Source organism: Camelus ferus, chromosome 14, assembly GCF_009834535.1.
Source record: "Camelus ferus isolate YT-003-E chromosome 14, BCGSAC_Cfer_1.0, whole genome shotgun sequence".
Lineage (NCBI taxonomy): Eukaryota > Metazoa > Chordata > Mammalia > Artiodactyla > Camelidae > Camelus > Camelus ferus.
The window spans coordinates 50,038,785-50,064,781 of NC_045709.1; the positions used below are offsets into that span (position 1 = coordinate 50,038,785).

Consider the following 25,997-nt stretch of genomic DNA (forward strand, 5'->3'; position numbering starts at 1 on the left):
CACAATTACAGTGAAGCAGGCACTGGTAGTGCCCATCCCCCTTTATGGACGAGGAAACTGGGTCCTGTGTTCTCACAGCCAGTGAGTGTTGAAGCAAAATTCAACCACATCTGAAAGCTCACTTAGTCTTCCTTCAGGTGTTCATATCTGGTACAGAATGTTCTTGAGCGTTTGATATAAATAGATATATAAATAAGAAAAACTGAGATTAATATAGACTGTAAGATATTGTTTATGTTTCTTAATTTAGACATACTGGTTTGTATACTTCACAGAATAACATTTTTTTAAAGCAGGTTCTCTTTTACATTCTATACTGTCCAGCATATATTGGAGATGCAAAATCGTAAACATATTATTCAGCAGACTTACATGACTGAATGACTGGGCATAATATGTTTTTCTCCTTTCCCCAGCTGTTTGAGTTGGGTCCTGATGGAGGAGATCACGAAACTGATGGAGACCTTCTTGCAGAGACTGATGTATTGGCCTATGACTGTGCTGCGAGGTAAAGATTTCTTCATTATTCAATATAATCCATACGTACTTAATATGAAAAATTTATTATACATGATTAAACATAACTTAAAAAGGAAGTTTTAAAAAAATTACTGTTATCAGCAGTGTAAGAAACTAAAGTATCACGTAAGTGTTTCTTTTAACAACACTGTATTAAAATAATAGTATCCTTCATGTTTCTATTTCACAAGATAAATTGACTGTTTCTACCTTGAAGATGGAAAAGTACATATATTTGCACACTTCTATTTTTATGTATCACTTGGAGAACACCTAATATGCTAGTGTTCTAGTGATGGGATGCAAGTATTTACTTCTGGTGACATTATGTATATTGAGTTGAATAGTCATAGCGGGCCATAATTCACAGCACCTGTATACTCTTACACTATGTCTGTTCTATATGCTTGATTGTAACACTTGGAGAGGTAGCCAGCTTTACTGAAACCTCTTAGGAGGTAACCAGAATCAGGATGTTTATTTATGAAGTTTCATTAAATAAAAAGAGACTTAGATTTCATCAGTCCTCTCTGTGTAATCCTAAGAATTACCTCAACACTGTGTTATGACAAGTTAGTCAAGTTAGTCATCAGTTAGTCCCTGATTTGAATCAGCAAATATTATGATGAGAAAAAGTAATAAACTGAGCTTCATGATAATAGTGGTACACTGTACTTCCCAACGATAACTGTGTTAAGAAAATCTTGTGGTGTGTATAAGCGTTTTGCTAATGAAATGTGTATTTTCTGAAAATGGTAGTAAGGCACTGAGTTTGCTTTTAACAGATAATTACTTTGGAGAAAAAGTCATAAACCTAAAGAAAATTTTGACTGTTTCTTCACTTTAGACATTAAACAATATCAGGAGATATTTTTTCAGTAACTTTTTTATGTTATGTACACACAGAGATTAGAGAAATTTCAGGAAATTTAATTAATTTTTAATAAAACCTTAAGATGCCATTGTCAACATTTTTATTTTCAAACATATGTTTATGAGTAAAAAAAAATGCAGTGTATCATTTTGTGTGTAGAGAATCATCTAGATTTTCTTCATTTACCTACTAACAAAGCCCAGATTCCTCAGGCTAGCATTAAAGGACTTCCATAATCCTTCACAACATGTCTTTAAACTTTCTACCTACTGCTCTTCCATGTCTGTCTTAATGCTTCAGCTTAACTGGACACCTTGCCACCCCCAGATCCTGTTTTGTACTTTTATATCTCTGCAGATCCCTCATGACATTCTTCCCCTTCCTCAGCACCCTGCCTTCTCCTCTCCATCCCAGCTACAACCAGTGCAGTCCTTCTACTCTGTTACCTGGAATGTTATAACTTGGGTATATCTTTATCAGATGCCCTCATTTGTATACATGTTTTTTCTTTCCTCCTTATTTAGTAAACTTTTTGTGTAGTTACTGTGTGACAGACCCAATTCCAAACACTTTATCTCAATTCAATTCTCAGAACAATGCTATGAGCTAGGTAATGTTTTTATCCCTATTTTCAGATGAAGAAATTGAGTCATAGAGAAGATATAGTAACTTGCCCAATGTCACCTAGCTAGCGAGTCACAAAGCCAGGCCTTGAACTCAGACCATCTGACTCCAGACCTCTCAAAACACTTTAGTTGATTAAATGAGCTTTAAAACTAAAATTCAAACTTTCATTTTTCCAACAAAACTGGAATGATTTTTTAACAATTTTTTAAAAATTATTTTAATATGAAAGTTTTAGAACATTGAAGCAAGTTTTAGAATTCAAGATGAGGGGGAGGAAGTGTAATGCCATCCCCATAACACAACTAACTATTATTTGTGTTCTTGTTTATACTTTTTAAAATAGAGGGCTTTTAATCTTGTTAAATAAGAATCTTATAATGTATTTCATGTGTTGTTTATAGAGGACTTAAAAAATAAATATATGTAACAGGGAAGTACAAAGGCATTGTCTTTGACACATTAATTTTCCTTTCAGAGAAAAATATGCAATGATGTTTGATGAACCAGTTCTCCTGCAAGCTGGCTGGTGGTATGTGGCCTGGGCTCGAGTGTCAGGACCCAGTAGCGACTGTGGATCTCATGGACAAGCTTCTATTACCACAGATGACGGGTAAGCAGAATGTTTAGGTATTTCTTAAGCAACTCTCATTTTTGTTAGTGGAATATTGTTTTGAAAGCTCAAAGTTCTTTCAGTAAGACAAAAATCTTAGTAAATCTGAAGCATAATATGACCTGCTAAAAATTAAGTTCATATAATCTCATGCCAGATTAAGGTCTAGACACAATGGGGAGATAATAGGACTGCTGTTCTTTGCTCTTGTCAGTTGGTATTTTTCTGTATTTCTGCATGTTACATTCTTTAAAAGCTTATTACCAAATTAGAAGTTATATAGAGGAAAGTGACAAGAATAGTGAGGATTTTGGAAACAAAAAAGGAATATATACTTGCTATAAAATTTGACAGTGCTTATGAAAACACTTTGTGAATTGCAAGGCTTTAATGTTATGAGATGGTATAGTTTTAGTAAAATGTAAGGAGAAATTTCCTGTTTAAATTTCAAGTATCTAGTACTTAAGAGTTTGTGAAATACTTTCAAATATATTCTCATTTGATGCCCTCAACAACTTTGTGAACTTTGTGATTAGCCTCGTTTTTACAGTCAGGGGAATAGAGACAAACGGTGAAATGATTTGCTTCAAGTCAGATGGCTTCTGTGTTGCAGATCCAAATCTAGATGTAGAGTCTCTTGACTCTAAGCCCAACCTTCTTTATCCTCTGTACTCTGATTCATGTGTTTGTGAGGACCATCATTTATGGGAGAAATTCAGTTTATTCTTTATTATTCTTGAGCATAAACTGTTTGAAATGGGTAGAAGTTACATAATAGTATGTTTCATATATAGTTTTGTCCAGCTCAGAACAGAGCTGACCCAAAAAATAGAGCAGACTAATTTCTGAAGTGAATTCTGTGCTCCTGAATGTTCAAGTAGAATGCTGTGGCAAAATTAAGCCTGTTATTGTAATGTATCCTTTTCAGCTTACTCTAAGATTGTAAATTAGAACTGGAGAGACTGCTTTGATCCTGGGGACTGTATGGTTCCTATATATAGTTCTTTCAACCTTGGCATATTACAGCATTTGGATGCTAAAGTTTATGTTGTATCTATTTAAGCAGATTTTAAACTATAAGTTGAAATATTTTGTTAAAAGCTTATTGTTCTGGTTAAAGTTGAGCTGAGGGGCTAGGGATAAGGGGGTCAGCTGCTCCCCTGGGAGCTCCAGATCAAGTTTAATTCTTCCATTTAACCCATTAAGCCATTCAGAGTTAGAACTAAAATCAGAACGATGTTTTTTCACTTGTATTTTTTTCCATAAAAAGTGAATCTCTGTTCATTAACATAAGATTTGGAAACATGATTATTAAATTTTTCATTTCCTTTCGTGAATCTTGAATCATGTTGTTTTGGGTTACATTGTTATTTCTTCTTTTCTTAGGGTTGTTTTCCAATTTAAGAGTTCGAAGAAATCAAATAATGGTACAGATGTTAACGCTGGTCAGATACCTCAATTATTATACAGGTATTTAGCATATTTCTAGTTTAATTAACATGTTTTATTCTTTTACTATAATGAGCTAGTAGGATCTCTATTAAATATAAGGAAGAAAGTACCTGAAGCATTCAGCAAATCATAATATACCATTAGAAATAGAGCTACATTTAACAAAAACATTTAAGTTTTATATATTCTTAAACTTTTTTAACCTTGAGGTTAATTTTAATAAAATATCACTGATGACTCAGATTATCTATATTTTGCCTATAATGATATTTTAATAACTTATTTTTTAAATCTACTGATTTTCTTAACCAGTTTCAGAATGTTTTTAAACTAATAAAATTTGTCTTAGAAAAATGAAATCTGAGTGCTAGATGGGGACTTCATATATAGACCTGGATGGTTGTTTTATAGATTTAGGTTTGTTGTTGACCTTGTGATGGCATGAATTGGAAAATCCATTATTGCTGAAAAATTCCCACCTTTCATTGAAATATCAAACAGTAACTTGCTCATGTGATAATAGGATTATATTTTAACATTATTTAAGAATTTTAATTACTTCATGGCAATATATGGGACCAATGCCTTTGTGTGTGTCCATCTGTTTCTAGATTACTACAATAATTTTTAGACTAAAGAATTCAAATGGCTATAAATCGTCACTGAAAAATGACATTGTTACTTTAAGTAGTAAAAATCAAAGGAAATACAGTGATTGTACAGAAATACTGTGATTCTCTGTCTTCCATGTCTTTTCTAGTATCTCTTTAAGAATCTTGATGGAATCAACCTCACTTTTCCAAGAGGCAATTTTTATTTATTTTTTATGCAATCTGTTATAGTCAGTATTTGTAATGTATGACTTTATGAATGTAATGAGTTGCTTGGATTACTCCTGGGTACAGTGGTTGAGTAACTTTTTAAGAGTAGCATTTAATACTAAGGTTACTAGAGAACATAAGTTACGTATGATGTCTAGTAAGAGATCTCCTACTACCCAGTCTTACAAAGGTGGGATTTAGATGATGAAGTGCTCAATGCTAACAATTTTGCTTAGCATTGGAAAATGTTTAATAAAAGCCCCATGTTGGGATTTTACCTAACAAAAATATTGAAATGTTTAATTTATTTTGCTATTGCAAAAATGTATATTTGTAAAGAAAAATGTCAACATTAATTTATGTGCTACCTTCAGACTTCCAACAAGTGATGGCAGTGCTTCAAAAGGCAAACAGCAAACCAGTGAACCGGTACACATTTTAAAGAGATCTTTTGCAAGAACTGTCTCGGTGGTAAGCCATTTTAAAATTTTTCAGCTTTTTTTCAGCACTGTCAAATGGTCAGTTGCATTTTGATGTTTAGCACTTAACCACTTTTCTAAAATTTTATCTCAGCATAGCTTAAGGAACTCAGATTTGTTTGTACTAACTTTGACATACCAGGCCAAAGAATATATGCACTTTAAATAATGGGAAAACAGAGATATTGACTGATTTTAACATGGCTTGATAATTCTGAAATAAATGGTGGATTTTCTTATAAATCATGTATAAATACATGTGCTGAGGGAGTTAGAAAATGAAGGAAACATTAAGAGTGATGTTAACAAGAAAGTTACTTTAATCCTAAAGAACTAAGTAGAAGTGTCACATATCTAACTAGGGACTTTGTTGAACTACTTGACCTTCCCCATTCTACAGTTAAAGACATGGTGCTATTGGGGTGACCAGTGTAGAATGGAAGGCCACCAAGATGTAACAGAAATACCATGGTGTTTCAGCTCAGGAGAGTTAAGTTCTTATTCTTTACTTTATTAGTTGAAAATTCTTACGCAGGTTATCAAAATAAACTACATCATAGCATCATTATGAATTTCTAATGAGATATGGTATATAAAAATTCTTTTTAAATTGTAAGGCACTATGTGAATTGATTTATCAATGTAGCTGGTAGTCTGTCATGTTGGTAAAATGCATAGGGAGAATGCCTTTTTTCCCCCTTTTTAAATTAGTTTTTTAAAACCACATAATTAATACATGTCCCTGGTGGGAATAGGGTGGATTAGGGTTAAAACTATACTAAAATTATGTTAAAGGTCTTTTTCTATCACCCTGTTGTACTATATATAACTAGTATTTACATTTTGATATATATCTTTCCAAACTAATTTTTTTACATAAACAAATTTATGAGTCTCTATTTACTTTATGCTATACAACCTAATTGTTTGTTTTTGATCATGCTTTAAGTTCTGCATCTCCTTTTTATAAATTTTATCAAATATACTGCAGACATATTCCATGTTAGTACATTTGGCGTTGGTATCCCACAGAATGGTTGTACTCTTAATTTATCCAAATCTATTCCTATCAAAGGATTCTTTGTTTCTCATATTTTGCTATTACAATCATCCCTTGATATCCACAGGGGGATTGGTTCCAGGACCCCTTACAGATACCAAAATGCTCAAGTCCATTATATAAAATGGTGTAGTATCTGCATATAACCTACACACACCCTCCCATATACTTTAAATCATCTCCAACTTGCTTATAATAACCAATACAATGTAAATACTATGTAAATAGTTGTAAGTACAATGTACATGCTATGTAAATAGTTACTGGCATGCCATTCATTCAAGTTTTGCTTTTTGGAACTTTCTGGAATTTTTTTCTTTTGCAAATATTTTTGATCCTTGGTTGGTTAAATCCATAGATGGGAAAACTGAATACAAAGGATCAGCTATATATCTATATACATATGTATGTGTCTTTGATACTTACGTACTTCTGTGCATATTTCTGCTGGATGTAGGATCATGTAAATTTTGATGCGCCATGTCAAATTGATCTTCCAACAGAATATGCTTTGAGTAAGAGACTCTACAAGCTTTGACTCCTTGGTACCTTGGCATCCTTTTAGTGTTAAGATCAGTTTGGTATCTTTTGAACCCAATAAGTATCTTTGCCTCTGTTGTGTCTTTTTCAGTGATCTATTTTTTTTCTGTGCATAGTTATTCTCTTATATTTATGTCTAAGTGGTTTTGTGGTCATTGGGTTATTGTAGTCTTTATGTAAGAAACTTACTCAATCATTTCTTTAAAAAGTTAAACTAAACTCTTATTCTTGGTATTGCTATAACCAGAGGACTGGAATTTGCTGGATATGAGGGGAAAAGTGCTTGGCTTTGAGTTTCAACTAGTATCTATCATCCATGTAAGCATGGCAAAACCAACAGGCCAACTATAACAGCATGGGATGTTCACCATCCTAAACTCATATTCCAGAATCTTTGAAAATTCAAATAATAATTTTTCAGTATTTTCTATTCAATTTTTATCTTCTAATTTGCTTATCAAGATCTGGCTATAGCTTGTATTATAAAATTAAACATGTAGACATAAAGTAAGTTATCTGTTACTGTCACTGATATCTAATACTAAAATACTTTATCATATTCAAAAATTATTGAAGTGTTTAAAATATTTTTGGTTTATATACATAATACATTTATGATATAGAATTTAATTTTTCTTTAAAGATAAACGTGTATTCATAAGTATTTTTTATTATTGCCTTTATTTATGTGATAAACTAGATAGGTTGATAACAGAGAAACTTTAAAAATGTATTTTAAATAGGTAAATATTGAAGAATACTGTTTCTGAAGATGCCTAACTACTTTACCTTTTTGTCAAGCTTCAAAGATACTCCTTATTGTAATTTAATGAATGAACTAATAGAATGTCTGTTATTTGGGCTACCAGAACTCAGATGAACTTTTGAAGTAGAATGTCATTTTTCTATTTGATTCAGCCTATGGTATCATTTGAACTAATTGTTATCTATTTTTTATATTCTGGTTTAGGAATGTTTTGAGTCATTGTTGAGTATTCTTCACTGGAGCTGGACCACCTTGGTCTTAGGCGTTGAAGAGCTTAGGGGATTGAAAGGATTCCAGTTTACAGCTACGCTTCTCGATTTAGAGAGACTGCGCTTTGTGGGTACCTGTTGTCTGAGGTTATTGCGTGTCTATACCTGTGAAATTTACCCAGTGTCAGGTATGATGCATTTTTTAAATGACTTTAGTGAGAAAATATTTGAGACATTGAGAAAGTTTGTATAAGGATTACCAGGAGCTTAAGATCCCCAGCTGCCTTTATTTAACCTGCTTCTGACTTGAGGGGAGAAAGTCAGCTTGCTGTGATGCTTATATATTTATATACAAAGAATACACTAGATTGCATGTCATTATGATAACAAAATGTCATGTTAGGCTAACATTAAGTACTCTAGTAAAGTGTCATTTTAAACAGATTCAGACAAATAGAAATATTTTGAACACATGATTTGGACTTAAATGCTGAAACCAGTGGGGTTTTTTTTTTCCTATTTAGATTTTAAAAAGAAATAACTTTGAACCACACATAATCTCTGTATTGTTTCATTTCTAGATTATGAGTACTTAAGATTTTTAGCCATATAGGAAATTACTTGAATTATATTGGCTGTTTTCATACATATTTATTATTCTATTTAATTAGCAATGTGTTTTGTTCTCTTAAAGCTACAGGAAAAGCAGTTGTAGAAGAAACTAGCAAGTTAGCAGAATGTATTGGAAAAACCAGAACCTTGTTAAGAAAAATTTTGTCGGAAGGAGTTGATCACTGCATGGTGAAGCTGGATAATGATCCCCAGGGATATCTCAGTCAACCCTTGAGTCTCCTAGAAGCTGTCCTTCAGGAGTGTCACAATACCTTTACTGCCTGTTTTCATTCTTTCTACCCAACTCCTGCCTTACAGTGGGCTTGCCTTTGTGATCTGCTGAATTGTTTGGATCAGGTAATTTAAGTTTGAAAAATGTTAGTTGAAAATATGACGTATTACTTAATACTCTTCAAGAAAATATACTGCAGTTGCCTGAATTTCCTAAGTTTTATAAAAGATGAATTAAGAAATCAGTTTGGTGTATGTGACGTAAATAATCAAAGTTAAAATTTTTTTTTCTGTTTGCTGTATCATTTCTTAGTTATAAAATTGGCAGGCACATTGTGCAGCTGCTGGGTTGCTCTTTGAGTCTATATGAGTGTGTGTGTGTGTATGTGTGTGTGTGTGTGTGTGTGTGTGTGTATTAGAGAAGGAAAGAACAGTAGTGAGTGAGTGTCTGAGAGCAAGGACAGCTCGTGGTAGCCCCTGCCACTCCCATATCTGCAGCACAGGCAGGAGAGAGAGCTGTAAATGAATTTGCATGCTGACATCATGCATTCACTCGCCAGGAAACTGCAACCCTCATAAATGTGTATGCCCCAAATCACAGTTTCAAAACATCTGCACAAAATACTGACAGAACTAAAGGGAGAAGTAGACAAATTCATATTGATAGTGTTGATAGTTGGGGACTTCAGTGCTTCTCTTTTCGGTAATTGGTAGAACAGCTAGACAGAATCGGTCAGGATACAGAAGATTTGAACAACACTGTCCACCACCTTGGCCTCACTGGCATTTATAGAACGAAATGTGCAAGCGCAGTATCCATACTCTTGTCAAGTATACATATGACGTTCACAAAGGTAGATCAGATGCTGGGCCATAAAATGAGTCTTAGTAAATTTCACAAGATAAAAATCTTAAAGTTTTTTTGGACCTCAATAGAATTAAATTAGAAATTAATAGCAAAATATATCAAGGAAAACACCAAATATTTGGAAAATAAACTCTTCTGAGTAAACAGTGAATCAAAGAAGGAATCCAAAGGAAATTAGAAATTTTTTTACACTGAAGATAAAATATAACATACCAAAATAGGTGAGAAGTTGCTAATGTGTTGCTTAGAGAAAAATTCAGACTTTTAAATGGTTATACTGACAAAGAAGAATGGTTTAAAATTGGCAATCTAGGTTTCTACCTTAAGAAGCCAGAAAGAAGAGCAAATCAAATCCAAAGTAAGAAGAAAGTCATAAAGATAAGGGAAGGAAATAATAAATATAAGAGAAGAAATCAATGAACTAGAAAATAGAGGAAATTAATGAAGTCAAAAATTGGTTCTCTGAAAAATAAAACAAAATTTTAAAACTCCTAGCAAGTCTGATTGAGGTGGAAGAGAGCAAGAAAAAACATAAAATACCATTAAGGAATATCACTTTAGATCCTACAGATATTAAAATGATAATAAGGGAACTTTATGAACAACTTTATACCAATAAATTATAACTTTAGATGAAGTAGACAAATTTCGTGAAAAATACAGCCTAACCAAAAGTGACACAACAAGGAATAGAAAAATCTGAATGACCCTATCATATCCATTAAAACAATTGAATTCATTATCAAAAACTTTGCTACAAAGAAAACTCCAGACCCAGATACTGTCATTGGTGAATTCAGTTAAACATATAAGAAAGAAGTGATATCAATTTTTTACAGCCTCTTTCAGAAAATACAGGAGACAAAACTTTCCAACTTAATTTATCATTAGCCTTATCCTGATACCAAAATCTGATAGATATTAAAAGAAAAAATTATTACAGACAAATACTACCCAGAAAGAGAGATGCAGAAGTTCTGGACAATATTATCAAATCAAATCCAACAATATTAAAAAATGTATTATATACCAAGTGGAGTTTATCTTAGAAGTGCAAGGTTAGTTTAACCCTTAAGATCAATGTAATTGATATTTGTTTATTGTTATTTTATTCTTAGGAGAAAGGAGGTAATAGGGTTTTTATTTATTTACTTATTTTTAATGGAGGGACTGGGGATTGAACCCAGGACCTTGTGCTTGCTAGGCACATTCTCTGTCACTGAACTATACCCTCTTCCCCAATGTAATTGATATTTGAATTGATACTACAACTATATTTCCTTTCAATAGATGTAGAAAAAGCATCTGATAAAATTAGTACTTAGTAATGAAAACTCAGCAAACTAGGACTTAAGGAAACTTTCTCAATCTGATAAAGGATACCTACCAAAAACATCTACAGCTAACATACTTATGGTGAAATATTGATTGTTCCTCTAAGTTTGGGAACAAGGCACAAGATAAACTGTATGATGTGATGACAATTTTGTGACCTTAGTAAAATGTTACTATAGTAGCATAATAACATTATGCTACATTGACCTGAGAAAAATGTCATAGTAGCACAGATTACAATTTAAATCATTTATTTATTAGTGCTTATTACTGGAAATGACTTTGATATATAGTAATTGGGGCCTTTTTGATACCTTTCTTGGAGAATAGTGCTAGAAAAGAATGTGAGTCTCAGGATATGTAAACACATAAAGAGTACAAGAAGCTGATTTTCCTTGACCATATTTAATAATTTACCAGCTTCATTGGGTGGTAACTTAAACAATTGTGTTTTAAAGTGTTGATATAATACTTTTTTTTAATTGTGTTATAGTCAGTGATATAATACTATCTTATAACAAGACAATCGTTACCAGTAACTGAGTGCTAGAAGATTTGTGTATGATTTAAAAGGTTGTGTACCTTCTATATATCCAGAAACTTGGATTATACTGATGCAGTATTTCTTTGGTGGGGTGCATATTTTTGTTTTTAAAAGGATATCCAGGAGGCAAACTTCAAGACATCAAGTAGCCGACTCCTTGCAGCTGTGATGTCAGCTCTGTGTCACACCTCTGTTAAGCTGACGTCTATCTTCCCTATTGCGTATGATGGAGAAGTACTACTACGATCAATTGTCAAACAAGTTAGCACAGAGAATGACTCAACACTGGTTCACCGCTTTCCTCTTTTGGTGGCACATATGGAAAAACTCAGCCAGGTGAGTCTCCTGAAAAATCTTTTATATTGAAACAATAAAACCATAATTGGAGACGTATTTATCTTGGTGCTTTTTCTTCTGTATCAGGTAAGTATATTTACCAAATAATTATGAGTTTTATAAGAAGAACTAAACTTAAGAAAAAAAATTTTCTCATGTTTACCTATAAGTGAACAATCTTTTTTCTCTAATTTTTAATTTTGATAGATCCCTAACCTGTAAAAAACTTGAGAGAGTTATGTAATGAATTCCTGTATTTTGTGTTTTGCTGAACCATGTAAAAGTTGCAGATACTATGAGCAAACTTTTATATTCTAATACAGTATTTTAGATTGCCAAGGTAGAATTTTGGGAAAATAAATAATTTTTAAAACTTTTTTCCTATAACGTTTTGGTATATTAGAGTAAGCATAATGAAACAATAGTCATAGAGAACATTCTTTAGTAACTGCTTCTGATTTTTTAGAAAACACTATGGAGAAAAATTAACTTAAATACATATGAAATTCATATATAATTACTACCAAGTTAATGAGGAGTAATCTTTAAAATAAAAGCAAAAAAAGGAATAGAAAATAGAAGTTATCCTAATTATTATACAGTAGCAATTTTCTGTTGACTGAAGCAATAGAAAAATTCTGAGAAAAATTTCAATGACATATAGATACAAAAAAAGACAATAGTGGAAAAGGAATACAATTTTCAGAGTTAATATATCGTCGTAGGATCCCAGCAGAAATCATAACAATAAATTTAAGAAGGACTTTAGAGAATAAGCCAGCATGGGAAAAATTTCAGCCTTACTAGTAATTAAATGTGGATGAAAGTTCTATTCAGATATCAATTTATATGTAAAAAATTAGGAAAAATAAATTCTTAAATATTAAAAATCATTTTTGAGAATTAATATTTGGTAATTATTTAAATTAATAGTTATATATTTGTGTGTCTGTAATAGCATTCTGTGAAGATATATCCTGGTTAGTGTATATTCTTCTACCCTTTTTTTAATGGACAGTGTATAATTATACCACTTGGGTGTAGCATAATTTAGTCAATTAGTCTTTTTTATATACATATAAAATATAGGTGGATGGAAGATTACACACATATATACATATATGCAGATTTTTCCCAGGATTTTAGTACTTTAAAGAATGGTGCTGAAAATATCGTTGACTAAATTTTTTTGCATATACATGATGATTTTTCCAGAATAAATCTTCAGGAGTGGAAAAATTCTAAAGTCAAAGGAAAATAGGTTAAGACTTGACCAAAAATTTCCAAAATGCTCTCCAGAAGGCTCGTGTCAGCTTGCATTCCCCACTACTACTGAAGAAGAGTTCCTTTTTCTAAAATTTTAGTGGCCAGTGATGTGCTTTTACACACACACACACACACACACACACACACACACACACACACACATATTTATTTTTTGGTCCTCCAACTAAAACACATTGACACTCAACTTCATTTTAAGATTTTATGTGAAGTTTCTTGTATTAATCTTGTTAATTATTAATTAGAAACTAAGTGGATATTACTAAATAAATACACCACCCATCCCCCACGCTTTACTTCCCAAATAAAGCCCTTCCAGATTACTGATTATGGAGTACAGTTGGAGATAGAGTTTCACCCAAAGCTAATTTTCTGAGATGTTCCAAAAAGTAAAGTTTCTGGAGAATGAAAGTGATGTAAGGGATAAAAGAATTATAATTTTTACACAATTAAGAATTGATTATTTTAAAGCCAGGAAAACTAATTACATAAGATATTGACCTAAATGTTATGGCAATATTATTCAAAGATAGTAGAAATAACTTAAAGGTGAAAGATTATCTCCAAGTGACTTTTATTTTCAGCCTAAGATTGGACATTAAGAAAGTATGAAAGATTGTACACATTGTTGAGAGTGATTTATAACAACACTCACGATGATTTTAACTGAAAAGTTACTTAATTTTTTTCTAATGGATTGTAAGTACACTGATTTACAGATTTGATTTGTCTTGGGAGGAATGATTTTAACTTTAAGACCTTTTTTTCAGTGTGAAATTTTATGACTTTATGAAATCTGTTGAATTTACAGTGTCTTGTGATGCAATATTGAATGTAAGTATTGTGGAAGAACTTGCTTGCTCAGGGGGCAGCAACATGTTTTTGATAACATAATCATAGCAAATGGTTCCCCTGATTTTATAGATGAGGTTGAAGCACTCTGAAAAAACTGGAACTGGATCTCAAATTGTTGACTCCCTAGTCCACAGGACAGCTGAAAGGGTCGTTGTCACAACTGACCCCTTGATAAAATTGAATGACTCTTTCCCTCCGTTCACAGGGGGCCAAACAATATCAAGGATAGTAAAAGAGATAAATAATGTCCGTGCTGAGTATCAATTAAATTACTTATCTTTCCCCTTTTTTGTCTCGAAAAAAAAAGTATTTTCCCATTGGTCTTTAATGGGACTCTGTAATTTCTTATCTTGAAAGTTTTTTATTGATAGGGGTTGGAATTTCTTATCTTCACTTATGAAACCAAGTACAATAGGAATTGTAAAACTGCACAGGAATATGTGTTATAGAATTCCATATTTTTATTACATCCATGACCAGAAAGAATTTTATTGGAAAATAGATTTGTATTGACTATTTCTCAGTTGCTTTGCTTTTTAAAAAAAACCAGAAATAATTATCTGTTTTGAATCTTGTTTTATAGAAAAAGCTTTTTAGTTTTTTTCCTGCTATACACAATTGTTATTGAAAAGTTACATAAGACAGTAAATAAAAATGACTCAAGGTTAATAAAAACACAGACACCTTGTGAATGTGTAGTACATTTTTGCTACGCAGAGACTAATAACTTAAAAAAGAACTTCTAAGTGAAGTCGATTCTCCACATACAAGATATACGTGGATAGATATACAGCACAGGCTCAAGTCTGAATTTTAAAGGTGTCATCTAGAAAGGTAAGATTTTGCAGTTGAGTACTTATGTGAAGGAAAATAAAGTGGTATCTTAGAGGTTTTTCTTTTCATGTGTCATAGAATGAAGAGAATATCTCGGGGATGACGAGCTTCCGTGAAGTTTTGGAGAAGATGCTGGTCATTGTCGTGCTCCCAGTCAGGAACAGTCTGCGGAGAGAACATGAGCTCTTCTCCTCCCACCTGGTCTCCAACACCTGCGGGTTACTGGCCAGCATTGTCAGCGAGCTGACGTCGTCGGCCCTGGGGTCTGAGGTGATGTTACATTTTCATACTGGATCATTAGCACATGTTTAAGCTTTCCACGTTGTTTCTTTTTTCATATATTTTGACTTTGTAGAAACTAATTTCAGTCCTACTGTGGGGTTTTGTTTTGTTTTGTTTTGTTTGCTTTTTTCCCCAGACAAAAGACCTTCAAGCTAAACTTTTTTTTTTCTCTCTTCCTTATAGCTCTTCTCTGTTCTTATTTACTTCTTCTTTCTCGCCAGTTTACCCAGAATGTTGCAGTAAAACAAAGTACACATCTTCCTCTATCGCACAACCCACCACCACGTCCTGATAAAAGCAAAAATAGTTTGTATTGCTGGGTAATAAAGTAGGATTGCTAATAATGAACACATGGTGTGGAAAAGGTAGAAGTTCAGATCTTAGCTTTGCTCGCTTAATTGACTCTAGACAAACACATAGATAAAATGGGAATAATAATTTTTATCTCACCTATATCACAAAGTTATTTTTAGTTGTAGTAAGTTAGATAACATAAAATTTACCATTCTAACCATATTTATGTGTACAGTTCAGTGGCATTAAGTACACCCACATTGTTGAACAGCCATTGTCACAGGTTTAAGTTTTTAAAGGATCAAGTATTAATACGTTTAAGAAAACCACTTTGAAACATTTTAAAGTGCCTTTACATTTTTGTAATTATTTTTCACCATTTCATTACCCTGCTCACTTTGTTTTATAATTTATCTAAACATTTTGACTGAATTTGGTGAATGTTCCTATTTTTTTCCTAAAAAAGTAGGCGTAGATTTGTTGTGAAGATCATGTCATAATGTGAAATACCTTTATCATTCAAATTAATGTTTAATAACCAGCTTGTGCTCAGTGGCCCCAGATCTCTCCTTTCTTTCCAAAGAACATCTTTTTTTCTATTTCCCTTCAATAATTCCTATTCTTTGCTTTTTCTTACTTAAAGTTTTATTTCAGAAGCTATTCTAAATTAAATTCAGCCTACATACTACTGATTCATAGTGAGAGATTAGCCTTAGGATTTCTGAATAATTACACATGCACCTGAGCAGATTTTAGCATCTCATCCTGGCCTAGGAGGTCCCTGAAGCCCTTGTCAGAACATTTTAATTTTTTTTTTCATTTATTCAGTCAGCCTATAGTATGTTTTCTTTCTGTACTAGATTCTGGAGAAAAAAGTCTATAATGCATAGGTCCCCCCCAGAAGGTTACTATCTAGCTGTGAACTTATTTTTCTAATGAAAAGGAATGCCCACAATTTCAGGTGCCTAATATATAACCTTGGGAGTGTCTAAAGGTCCTGATTTAGATATCTGTATTTCTTTCTTTCCCAGAGGAGTTTGTAATTCTTGCTAGAATCATAAATTTCCATTTTTTACCTCTTGTAGATCTTCCTAACTTCTGCATCCAGCTTAGATCAGAAGTGGGCTCTATTATTTAGAAGAGTGGTTTCCAACCAAAATCAGTGCTCTGATCCTGTCTAATCAGTTTGTAATTAATGAGGTTGTGTGTGTATTTGTGTATATATTTTTTTTTTCAAATATTGACTGCCAAGTTATCATAATATACATTCGTGGTATTCAAACTTAGGGCCCAGAACACTTTTTGCAATGCAGTCTTAACTTGAAAACTCCCAGATGAAAGAAGGGATGGTCTGACTGAAGAGAGGAACCTTCAGTCTATGTGTCCATAATTCCTGGAGTTCTCTGCAGCATGGTTTGGAAACAATTGGTCTGTAAGATATTGATGAAATTTTTGGTATCTCTTTGCAAAGTGAGTGATAATTCATATATTATGACTGTGATAACTTAATAAGGTTATAGTTCTGACATAAATTATGTGAAATGTATAGTGTAATATGATTAAAAATACTGTCATGTGATACTGATTTGTGAATTTAGAATAGTAAGATTAGATTTTATTTTTGGTTAATCTCTTATTGGACTATGCCGTTAGGAAGGTTTAAACCCACTTCTTAAAGGTAGGTTATTTTGTTGATGACCTTAGAAACTTTTGGATAGTTTTGTTAAGGATATATTATTAATGCTCAGAATTGCTTTTGTTCTTTATAGATTGATGGACTTAATTCTCTCCACTCCGTTAAAGCCAGTGCTAACCGGTTCACAAAAACAAGTCAGGGGAGAAGTTGGAACACTGGGAATGGGTCCCCAGATGCAATCTGTTTTTCAGTAGACAAACCTGGAATAGTTGTCGTTGGTTTTTCGGTCTATGGAGGAGGTGGAATTCATGAATATGAATTAGAAGTGTTGGTTGATGATGTAAGTACCACTCTTACAGTGTTCATCTTGCTGTGTGAGTTGTGTGTCAGGACAGATCATCATTATCCAAGGACGATGGTTCACATCTTTGAGGGTTTAACAGATTGGTCATAGATGGACGACATTAGAGAAATTGAAAGGGAGCAATTCTAAATGGTTGCTTGTGTGCCATTTTGGATCACTCCTGCCTCATATTTTTTGTACTTCCAGGGAAGATTTTAAATGAAAAAACTAGAAATTATATAGCTAAACCTATGATTATAAATCTTGAGTAATTTTTTTGCTATTGTAATATTTCAAGAAATAAGAACAATATTTAGACTGATATTACCTGCATCAATGATTAAGCAATTTTGTCAGAGTGCTAATGGATGATTCCTAGTAGAGGTGATATTTTGTTGATTGATATAGCTGTATCTTGCTATATTCTCTACAAATTGTTTTACTTTATTTTTTAGTTTTTTTGTTTTGGAGGGGGTAGGTAATTAGGTTTATTTATTTATTTGTTTTTAGAGGAGGTGCTGGGGATTGAACCCAGGACCTCGTGCATGCTAAGCATGTGCTCTAGTGCTTGAGCCATATCCTACCCCCCTACACATTGTTTAAAGTGCGTGAGTTTTCACAAGGTTTTATTAAAATGAGACAGAGAGGTAATGTGTAAATCATTTGCTAATAAATAACAATCTAGCTGTATCTTGATTCTTTGAGCAATTAGTTTAAATTAATTATTTCCCTACTTTATTAGGCTCTATAATTAAATATAGCATTCTTATGAAGAAGGGAGAATCATTTTAAGACAGGTGAGGAAAGCCTGTTTATATGATTTAAGTTGTGGACTTCTCAGAAAATCAGATAAAAATGAATAGTTTAGAGAACGAAAAATGTTTTCTTCAGTGTGTATGGGGAAATGCCAGTGGATAATTTTATATGCAAGGAAATAACTGTTTAAAAACAGTAACTGATTATAAGTCAGAATTGTTCATGTCACAAAATTAAGAGCATGGTGGGTTTTGTTTTATTTTGTTTTAATTAGAGTGAACATGCAGGGGATTCCACTCATTCTCACAGATGGACGTCTCTGGAATTAGTCAAAGGAACTTATACAACAGATGATTCACCCAGTGATATAGCTGAAATCAGACTTGACAAAGTTGTTCCTTTGAAGGTAATTTTAACAGTATGTTTCTTTTGTAAATAGGGTTTATTATTATGTAGTTTACTTTAAAAATAGTGAGAAGTATTCCTTTATATGATCTTTAAATGTTCATAGAGTAGCAAACTATATTGCTGATGTTGTACTGTATTATATTCTAGTTTTGCAAAAGATCTCTTAAAGTCTGGTATAGTAGAGAGAAAGTATCCTTAGGTTTTGGAGCCAAACAGACTAGCTTCAGATACCTGCTCTTCCAAATGTTAGCTCTAAGACGTTGGACATTTATGTCATCATTCTACCACTCTAAGACTTATCTTTAGATTGGGAAGGAGAAATACCTCCATTGTAGTGTTGTTCAGAGCAAATTAAGTAAGGGAATAAAGTACTTGCCTCAATGTCTAACACAATATAGAAACTCAGTAATTATTAGATATTAGTTCCTGTCTCTCCTTCTTTTATTATCCCAAAACTCATTTAAAAAACAAGTGGTCTTAACAGATAGTTTTAATTATTAAAGTTATTGTCATTTTATATAACTTGTCTAGTAGTAAATAACTAGCAAAACAAATTTCACTTAACACTAAAACAACAATGAATAGAGTAATTCTGAATCCAGCTGTATTAATTTTCATTATACAGCAGAATTTTGGATGAGGTAAGTTCATCAGTGACTTCATCAAAAAGATAAATGATACCCAAAGACAAAAACACTTTCATTATGATGTTTCTGTCATGGATCATTAGGCGCTGGTATCTATGTCTCACGTTTTCTGTATACAGTGAATCCTATTTTGGACGACTTTTTCTTACGGATTTTTTTCCCCCATCTCTATCTGCCTGTCTATTTCTGTCTCTGAATGTCTCTCTTAAAATTACGTTATGTATTTAAAATCTTCTATTATGGCTGATATTCTTTACAGTGTTATTAAGAGCAGGAACTAGAGTCACACTGCCTGTATTCAAATCCTAGTTTCATCACTTATTAGCTGTGTGACTTTGGACAAGTTACTTATCTTCTAGTGCTGCAGATTCCTCATCTGTAAAATAGGGATAATAATGGTACTTACCTTATGAGGTCATTTTAGGGAATAATTTAATTAAATTTAATCACGGAAAGTATTTAGGACAGTTTCTGTCAAGTAATAAACATCAGTAAGTTCATTACCACCCTCTTTGATTCATTAAAACTCATTTAACCAAGTCATCTATAAATATAACAGATTCAGTATACAATTGACCCGTGAACAACATGGGGGTTGGAGCACTGACTCTCCTTGCAGTGGAAAATCTGATTATGTAGCTCTTTGTATACATGGTCCCTCCCTGTCACTGGTTTCCCATGTGTGGATCGCATAGTACTGTAGTACTTATTATCAGAAAAAATCCTGTATAAGTAAACCCGTGTTCAAACCTGTGTTGCTCAAGGGTCAACTGTATTTGCCGAGTTTACTGCTAGAATTCATTTTACATATCCTCTGTACATTATGAGTAAATATAAACATACTTTACATCTTTGTTGTAAAGGAAAATGTTAAATATGCTGTGCGCTTGAGGAACTATGGAAGCCGCACAGCCAACGGAGACGGAGGAATGACCACAGTGCAGTGCCCCGATGGAGTGACGTTTACATTCAGCACGTGCAGTCTGAGCAGTAATGGCACAAACCAGACCAGAGGACAGATTCCACAGATTCTCTACTACAGGTAGGTGTGTGTATGGAGATCAGGGAGCTCCTCTAAAGCGGTAGAATGTGTACAGTTTACTACCAACATGAAAAATGCTGAACTGGTAGTGATAATTAAATTATACAATGTATCTTCCTTGCATGTGTTAATTCATATAAAAAGGTCTCATTTTAATATATTAAATTCAGTGTTTACTTTAAAATGTTCTTTGTCATTATTTCTTTAATATCTTTGAAATGTTTATTTATATTTTGGGCATATGTGCTATTTATTGTCACCTTTATAGTTTTGTGGTCTGCAGCTTCAAATTTAAATGGAATTTATTCATTTATTTTTTAAAAATACCAAAAATTAATGATCAAATCAACTCTGCTGAAATACTGGTGTTACCTTGATCCAGTTATCAAGTCTGTAGAATATTTTGATGTCTGTGAATCTAGTCCTTGGAGCCCTACAATATATAGTGATGTGCTTCTAATAATATTTTTATCAAAAAGCAAAAACCATTCGTTATGAAAACAGTTGAAAATAAAGAATGATAACAATTTTGAGTTAAAAAAAACTTTTAAATATACATTTCTCACTGAGTCTGATTTCTTTGTCTTAAAGCAACTTAGCTGGAATCATAGATAGTAGTGAGTACCATTCACTACATTTGTCCTCAACCTGACCTCACATCAAATCACTGCATATTACTTGCAGAGACTGGCTGCTTCCTCTGTTTCTGTCATAAACAATCTGAAAACATGCCTAGACAGTACAAAACAGTTTTTCTTTAGCTGAAGATGATCTGCTTTCTTTCTTCATGTAAAATAGAATAAAAATACTAGGCATTAGCCCTTAGAAAGAACCAACCCTACAAATACTGTGATTTTGAGCTTGAAACCTCCAGAACTGACAAATTTCTGTTTTTGAAAAAGAAAAAAATAATAGGCATTAAACAGCTACACAGTGGCATGTTGTTGCTGAGATACAAAAGCTTTCTAGTCCTTTTACCCCAACCGTGAAAAACCTTTTCTGTTGCATAGCCCCACAATAAGCAGTATATTATTCTCTTTCTCAAACCATAGGTTTAAAACCAAAAAGAGAGTTACGTATTTTGAAAAGCTGGAGAGCCCCTTAGAAGCATCTGCTACCCAGACTCTGTATCTTATAGAAGTACAATATTTTCAGTATTGTGATATTTTCCACCAAGGTTTAAATACCCTTAGCTTTAAATTTAAATTAAATTTAAAAAGATTAAAATTACGTAACTTTAAAAACCATGCTACTCTGATGGCTCCCAAGTTTATATCGCTAATTCTGTCTCTGAGCCCTGGAATGAGTATCCAGGTCCCTCTGACGTCTTCATCTGAGTGACAGGAGTGGAGATGGTGATGAGAGTTCCTGTGTACTGAGCACTTCCTGTATGCCCCGCGGCATTCTCAGTGGTTTCCCTGTGTTAGCTCAGCTGGTCCTCACAGAAACTCCATGAGGTGGGCTGGGCGCGTTCCTATCCCTGCTCTACAGATGAGGGAACTGAGACTCAGAGTGGTTTAACGACTTGCCTGAAGTCACATTTCTAGTAAATTATGGTCCTGGGGTTTTAGGCAGGAAATTGGGACTTCAGATGACCTACTTTTAACCACTATACCACACACACATCTTCTTTAAGGTTGGCTAATAGACATCTTAGTGGAATGTACCCAAAGGGTTCCTCCCCATATGCAGTTACAGTGAACACCTTGGGGTCATTCTTGACATCCCTATTTACCCCACACTTTACGTTAGTAAGTTCTGGCAGCTGTACTTTTAAAATGTCCCAAGTCTGACCTTTTCTATCACTCCCATAATTAGCAGTCTAGTCCAAATCATCACCACCCTTACCTGGATTCCCTTAACAGCCTCTAAACCAGTCTCCCTCCTTCCGCTGCTGCTCTCCTATGGTCTGTCCTCCACAGCGCAGCCAGAGTGACCTTCTAGAACTGTAAATCATACCAAGTTTGCCCTTGTTCCAAGTCCCCGCACAGCTTCCCCACCCCCATTCCAGTATAAAACGTTAAGTCCTTACTGTGGCGTGGGAACCTCATGTGATCTGACTCCTGTTGACCTTGCCCAGCCTGTCACTCTCCACCTTTTCTCCTTTCATTCCAGTCACACATGTCTTCATTCTGTCCCTTGAACTCACCAGTCTTGTTCCTGTCTGAACCTCTCTGGCTGTTCCTTTTGCCTTAATACTTTTCTCTCAGCTCAGATCTTTCTTAACACAATTCAGGCCTTTGTTTAAATAGCAGTTCCTCAGACAGTCCTCGTGATCCTATTTAAAATAACTTTATGCCCTTATTTGGCTTTATGTTTCTTTGAAGTCCTGTTGCTCCTTAAAGTTATAAGGTTGTGTATTTACTTTTTTAACTTTAAATGAACTGTGATCTAGATATGATTCCCAGAATTCAGTCATGTCTTACCCACCATGTAAAATGATCTCATGTGTTACATTATAGGAGTGAATTTGATGGAGATTTACAATCCCAACTTCTGAGTAAAGCCAATGAAGAAGATAAAAACTGTAGCAGGGCTCTCTCTGTGGTAAGCACTGTTGTTCGAGCTGCAAAAGACCTCTTGCACAGAGCTCTTGCTGTGGATGGTAAGACTTTCATCTTCTTAATAGTCATATTTGAGATTCTTTATTCCCTAACTTGTGCAAAAAGGTGCTGAAGAGCCAGAGTGTTTCATTCATTGTAGGTCTGCACACATACAGACTTCTGTAGTGTGCAGCTACGATCAGCCATGCTCTCTGTACCCTAGTGCAGAAGTTTTTTAAGAGTGTTCAAAAGCAATTACTGTATATTATTGTCTTCTTAGTTAACCCATTAAGAGAAAAACTCTTGATTAAACTGAGTCTTTGCTTCTTTTGGTAGTCAAAAACATTTTGTTTTCCCCTTTAGACCTGTTTTTCTTCCTATATCTACTCCATTTCTAGTAATAGTATTACTGTTCATCCAAGGTCTGGATAACCCTAATTAACTCCCCAAATGCACTTGTTTAAATTGAGTATCTGAGTTCTTCCACTGGAAACTCTCCAGTTTGTATTCTCCTCTCTCTCTGTTCTCCCATAGCTGAGGCTACCATGGCACAAGCACATGTACTCTTTTTCATGGGTGGATAACATCCTCATAATTTCCCTGCTACCTTTCCCTCACTCCCCATCTAGTTATCTAGTCATCCTCCACACTGGCAGCAGACTTACATTTACAAAAACATTACTGTTATTTATAATGTTTGTTCCTAAATCTAATTGCACGTCAAAGTCACCTGAGAAACTTGCTGAAAATAAAGACTATTTGGCTCATCCAAATTAGGGGTTTAGGCTGGATAGGTGTGGTGGTGGTGTTTTTGTTTTTTGTTTTTTTAACATAACTACCCTATTCTGATGTAATGGCAGATCTGGAAATAAGTATTTGGAAATAATTGGCCTTTAATATAAAGGTCTTCATAGTCTAAACTCAACTTATCTTTCCAGTACTATGTTCATGGATAAATAATTAAAATGTCCATCAGCAAAGTGCTTTCCTTGGAAAAATAGGAGGCAGTATAGCTAATAACAGCAAACATTTTTAGAGTACTTAATATGTGCATGTAGTATTCTAAGCATTTTACGTATATAAACTCACTGTCTTCATAGCATCCAGTGAGAGAAGTATTGTTAGTCCTCTTTTACAGATGAGTAACTTGCACACACAGTTTATATAATTGCCTAATGTCACACGTATAGCTATGTGTGACACCAAGAGTAGTGGTTTGAAATCATGGCTGTTCCTCTAGGTTCTAATCCTGGCTCTGTCATTTTACAAGTGTATGATTTGGGATAAGGTGCTTAAACACTGTGTGCCTTGGTTTCCACTTCTAAAAAGTAGTGATAAAATAAGTACCTCACTATGAGGATTAATTGGTGTAATGGATGTAAATAAAGCCCTTAGAATAGTGCCAGGTCCTTTATAAGCACTCGGTCAATGTCAACTATAATTTTGCTCAGGGGACTAGAGTCTAGATTTAGTATAGTGTATATACATCACAATGAAATTACCTTCTAACTATGGTTTTAATGCCTTTTTTAGCTGATGACATTCCAGAGCTGCTCAGCTCTTCCAGTCTGTTTTCCATGCTGCTTCCCCTTATCATAGCCTACATAGGACCAGTAGCTGCTGCGATTCCCAAGGTGTGTGATTTCATTCTATAACTTTGAATCTTTTTTGTAAATATAATTTTTTTAGACTTGGTGTCTTTCCTTTAAAAATACTTTACTCTTTGAGGCACCTGGGTTACCAGGTAAAAAGCAGATAAACATGTGAATGGTAGAAGTTACTAGTTAAATAACTAACTCTCTGATTTTAGTATTGTTTACTGGATTGCTGTACTTATTGGCTTACTGGCTTTGCATTTGAAGAATTTGGGAATTACAAATATATTTTAGAATATGATATGTAAGGAAAGCTTAAGTTCACTGAGATTTTTAAAATTTATGATGTTGATGCCAAATCTTCATTTTGAATAAAGTCAACAAGGTAAAAGGATAGGACTGTTTTAAACTTGTGAAATATTCAAGACATGGAAAAAATCATAAACTACTGATTCTTTGGCATAATTAAATTTGAGTGCAACCTAGTTTACTGCAGGTCAGAAAAAGGCGAAAGTGTTTAAAAATATAGACTAGGTTATTTTCATATAACATCTAAGACTTCTGAGGTAAATCTTTTTTCCCATAGAACAAATTTCTCTTTGAACAAAAACTTAGCTAGAAGAAACTCTGGATAGAAATTCTTAATAATAAGGGTAACCAACAGTTACAGCAATTATTAGTTTTAAAGCAGCTTTCACATTTATTATCTCATTTAATCTTTTTTTTCCTTTCTTTTTTTGTTTTGTTTTTGTTTTTGTTTGGTACTAGGTGGCTGTAGAAGTCTTTGGCCTTGTCCAACAGTTGCTTCCTTCAGTTGCCATTTTGAATCAGAAGTATGCACCCCCTGCATTCAATCCTAATCAGTCAACAGACAGCACCACAGGAAACCAGCCTGAACAGGGCCTCTCTGCTTGTACAACCTCTAATCACTATGCTGTCATAGAGAGCGAGCACCCGTATAAACCTGCATGTGTGATGCACTACAAGGTGGGCACCGATTCCTGGGCAGGGTTTAAACTTAAAACTTGGTTTCATGTTCCATAATCATGTCTTAAAGGTTACTTTGCCTGCATTCAGAAGGATAACTACTTTTATAGAATTTACATATAGAGAATCAGCAGGTGGTTAGTGTCAGATACACAGAAAGGTTTAAGACAATTTTTACTATTAAAGAGTATGGTTTTGTAGAGTTTATGAGAATAGTTCTCATATCTTTTTACAAGTACAGTGCAGTGTATAATGCTTAGCTGCATATTGTATACTGTAATAGTGGATATAAGCATTGTAATTTAAAAACTGTACTTTTTGAAATGATATAATTTGTACCACAGCCTGAGCTCTGAAAATTTACATTCCCAATGTAGGATGCAAAGTACTATACATAATGTAAAAAAAGTACATATAAAATATTTATAAATATAATGTTTTATTAGATTATTCAAGATCCTTATTCTTTGCTTCCTAAATTGTATCATTTAAATTAAGGGGGAGGAACAGAATGTGTCCACTTAATTTAATTATAAGTTTAAGTTTTATGTGCTTATAAAATACTCAACTTTTCACTGTAGAATATGGTAAACATATGAAAGGACAAA

The 25,997-nt window shown here is 33.5% G+C and overlaps 1 protein-coding gene across 12 annotated transcripts in view; it reads left to right on the forward strand.

Annotated features, from left to right (window-relative positions):
* Nucleotides 1-25,997, forward strand: part of MYCBP2 (MYC binding protein 2) — a 226,062-nt gene that overhangs the window by 100,502 nt on the left and 99,563 nt on the right. For all 12 annotated transcript variants that reach the window (XM_032496842.1, XM_032496837.1, XM_032496841.1 and 9 more), the window contains 14 exons: nt 417-508; nt 2,496-2,630; nt 4,017-4,100; nt 5,278-5,374; nt 7,953-8,145; nt 8,652-8,926; nt 11,662-11,883; nt 14,935-15,126; nt 17,202-17,408; nt 18,442-18,573; nt 20,086-20,264; nt 22,727-22,869; nt 24,341-24,441; nt 25,171-25,389. In XM_032496842.1, the coding sequence (XP_032352733.1) occupies nt 417-508; nt 2,496-2,630; nt 4,017-4,100; nt 5,278-5,374; nt 7,953-8,145; nt 8,652-8,926; nt 11,662-11,883; nt 14,935-15,126; nt 17,202-17,408; nt 18,442-18,573; nt 20,086-20,264; nt 22,727-22,869; nt 24,341-24,441; nt 25,171-25,389 (2,271 nt within the window). The remainder of the gene's footprint in view (nt 1-416; nt 509-2,495; nt 2,631-4,016; nt 4,101-5,277; nt 5,375-7,952; nt 8,146-8,651; nt 8,927-11,661; nt 11,884-14,934; nt 15,127-17,201; nt 17,409-18,441; nt 18,574-20,085; nt 20,265-22,726; nt 22,870-24,340; nt 24,442-25,170; nt 25,390-25,997) is intronic.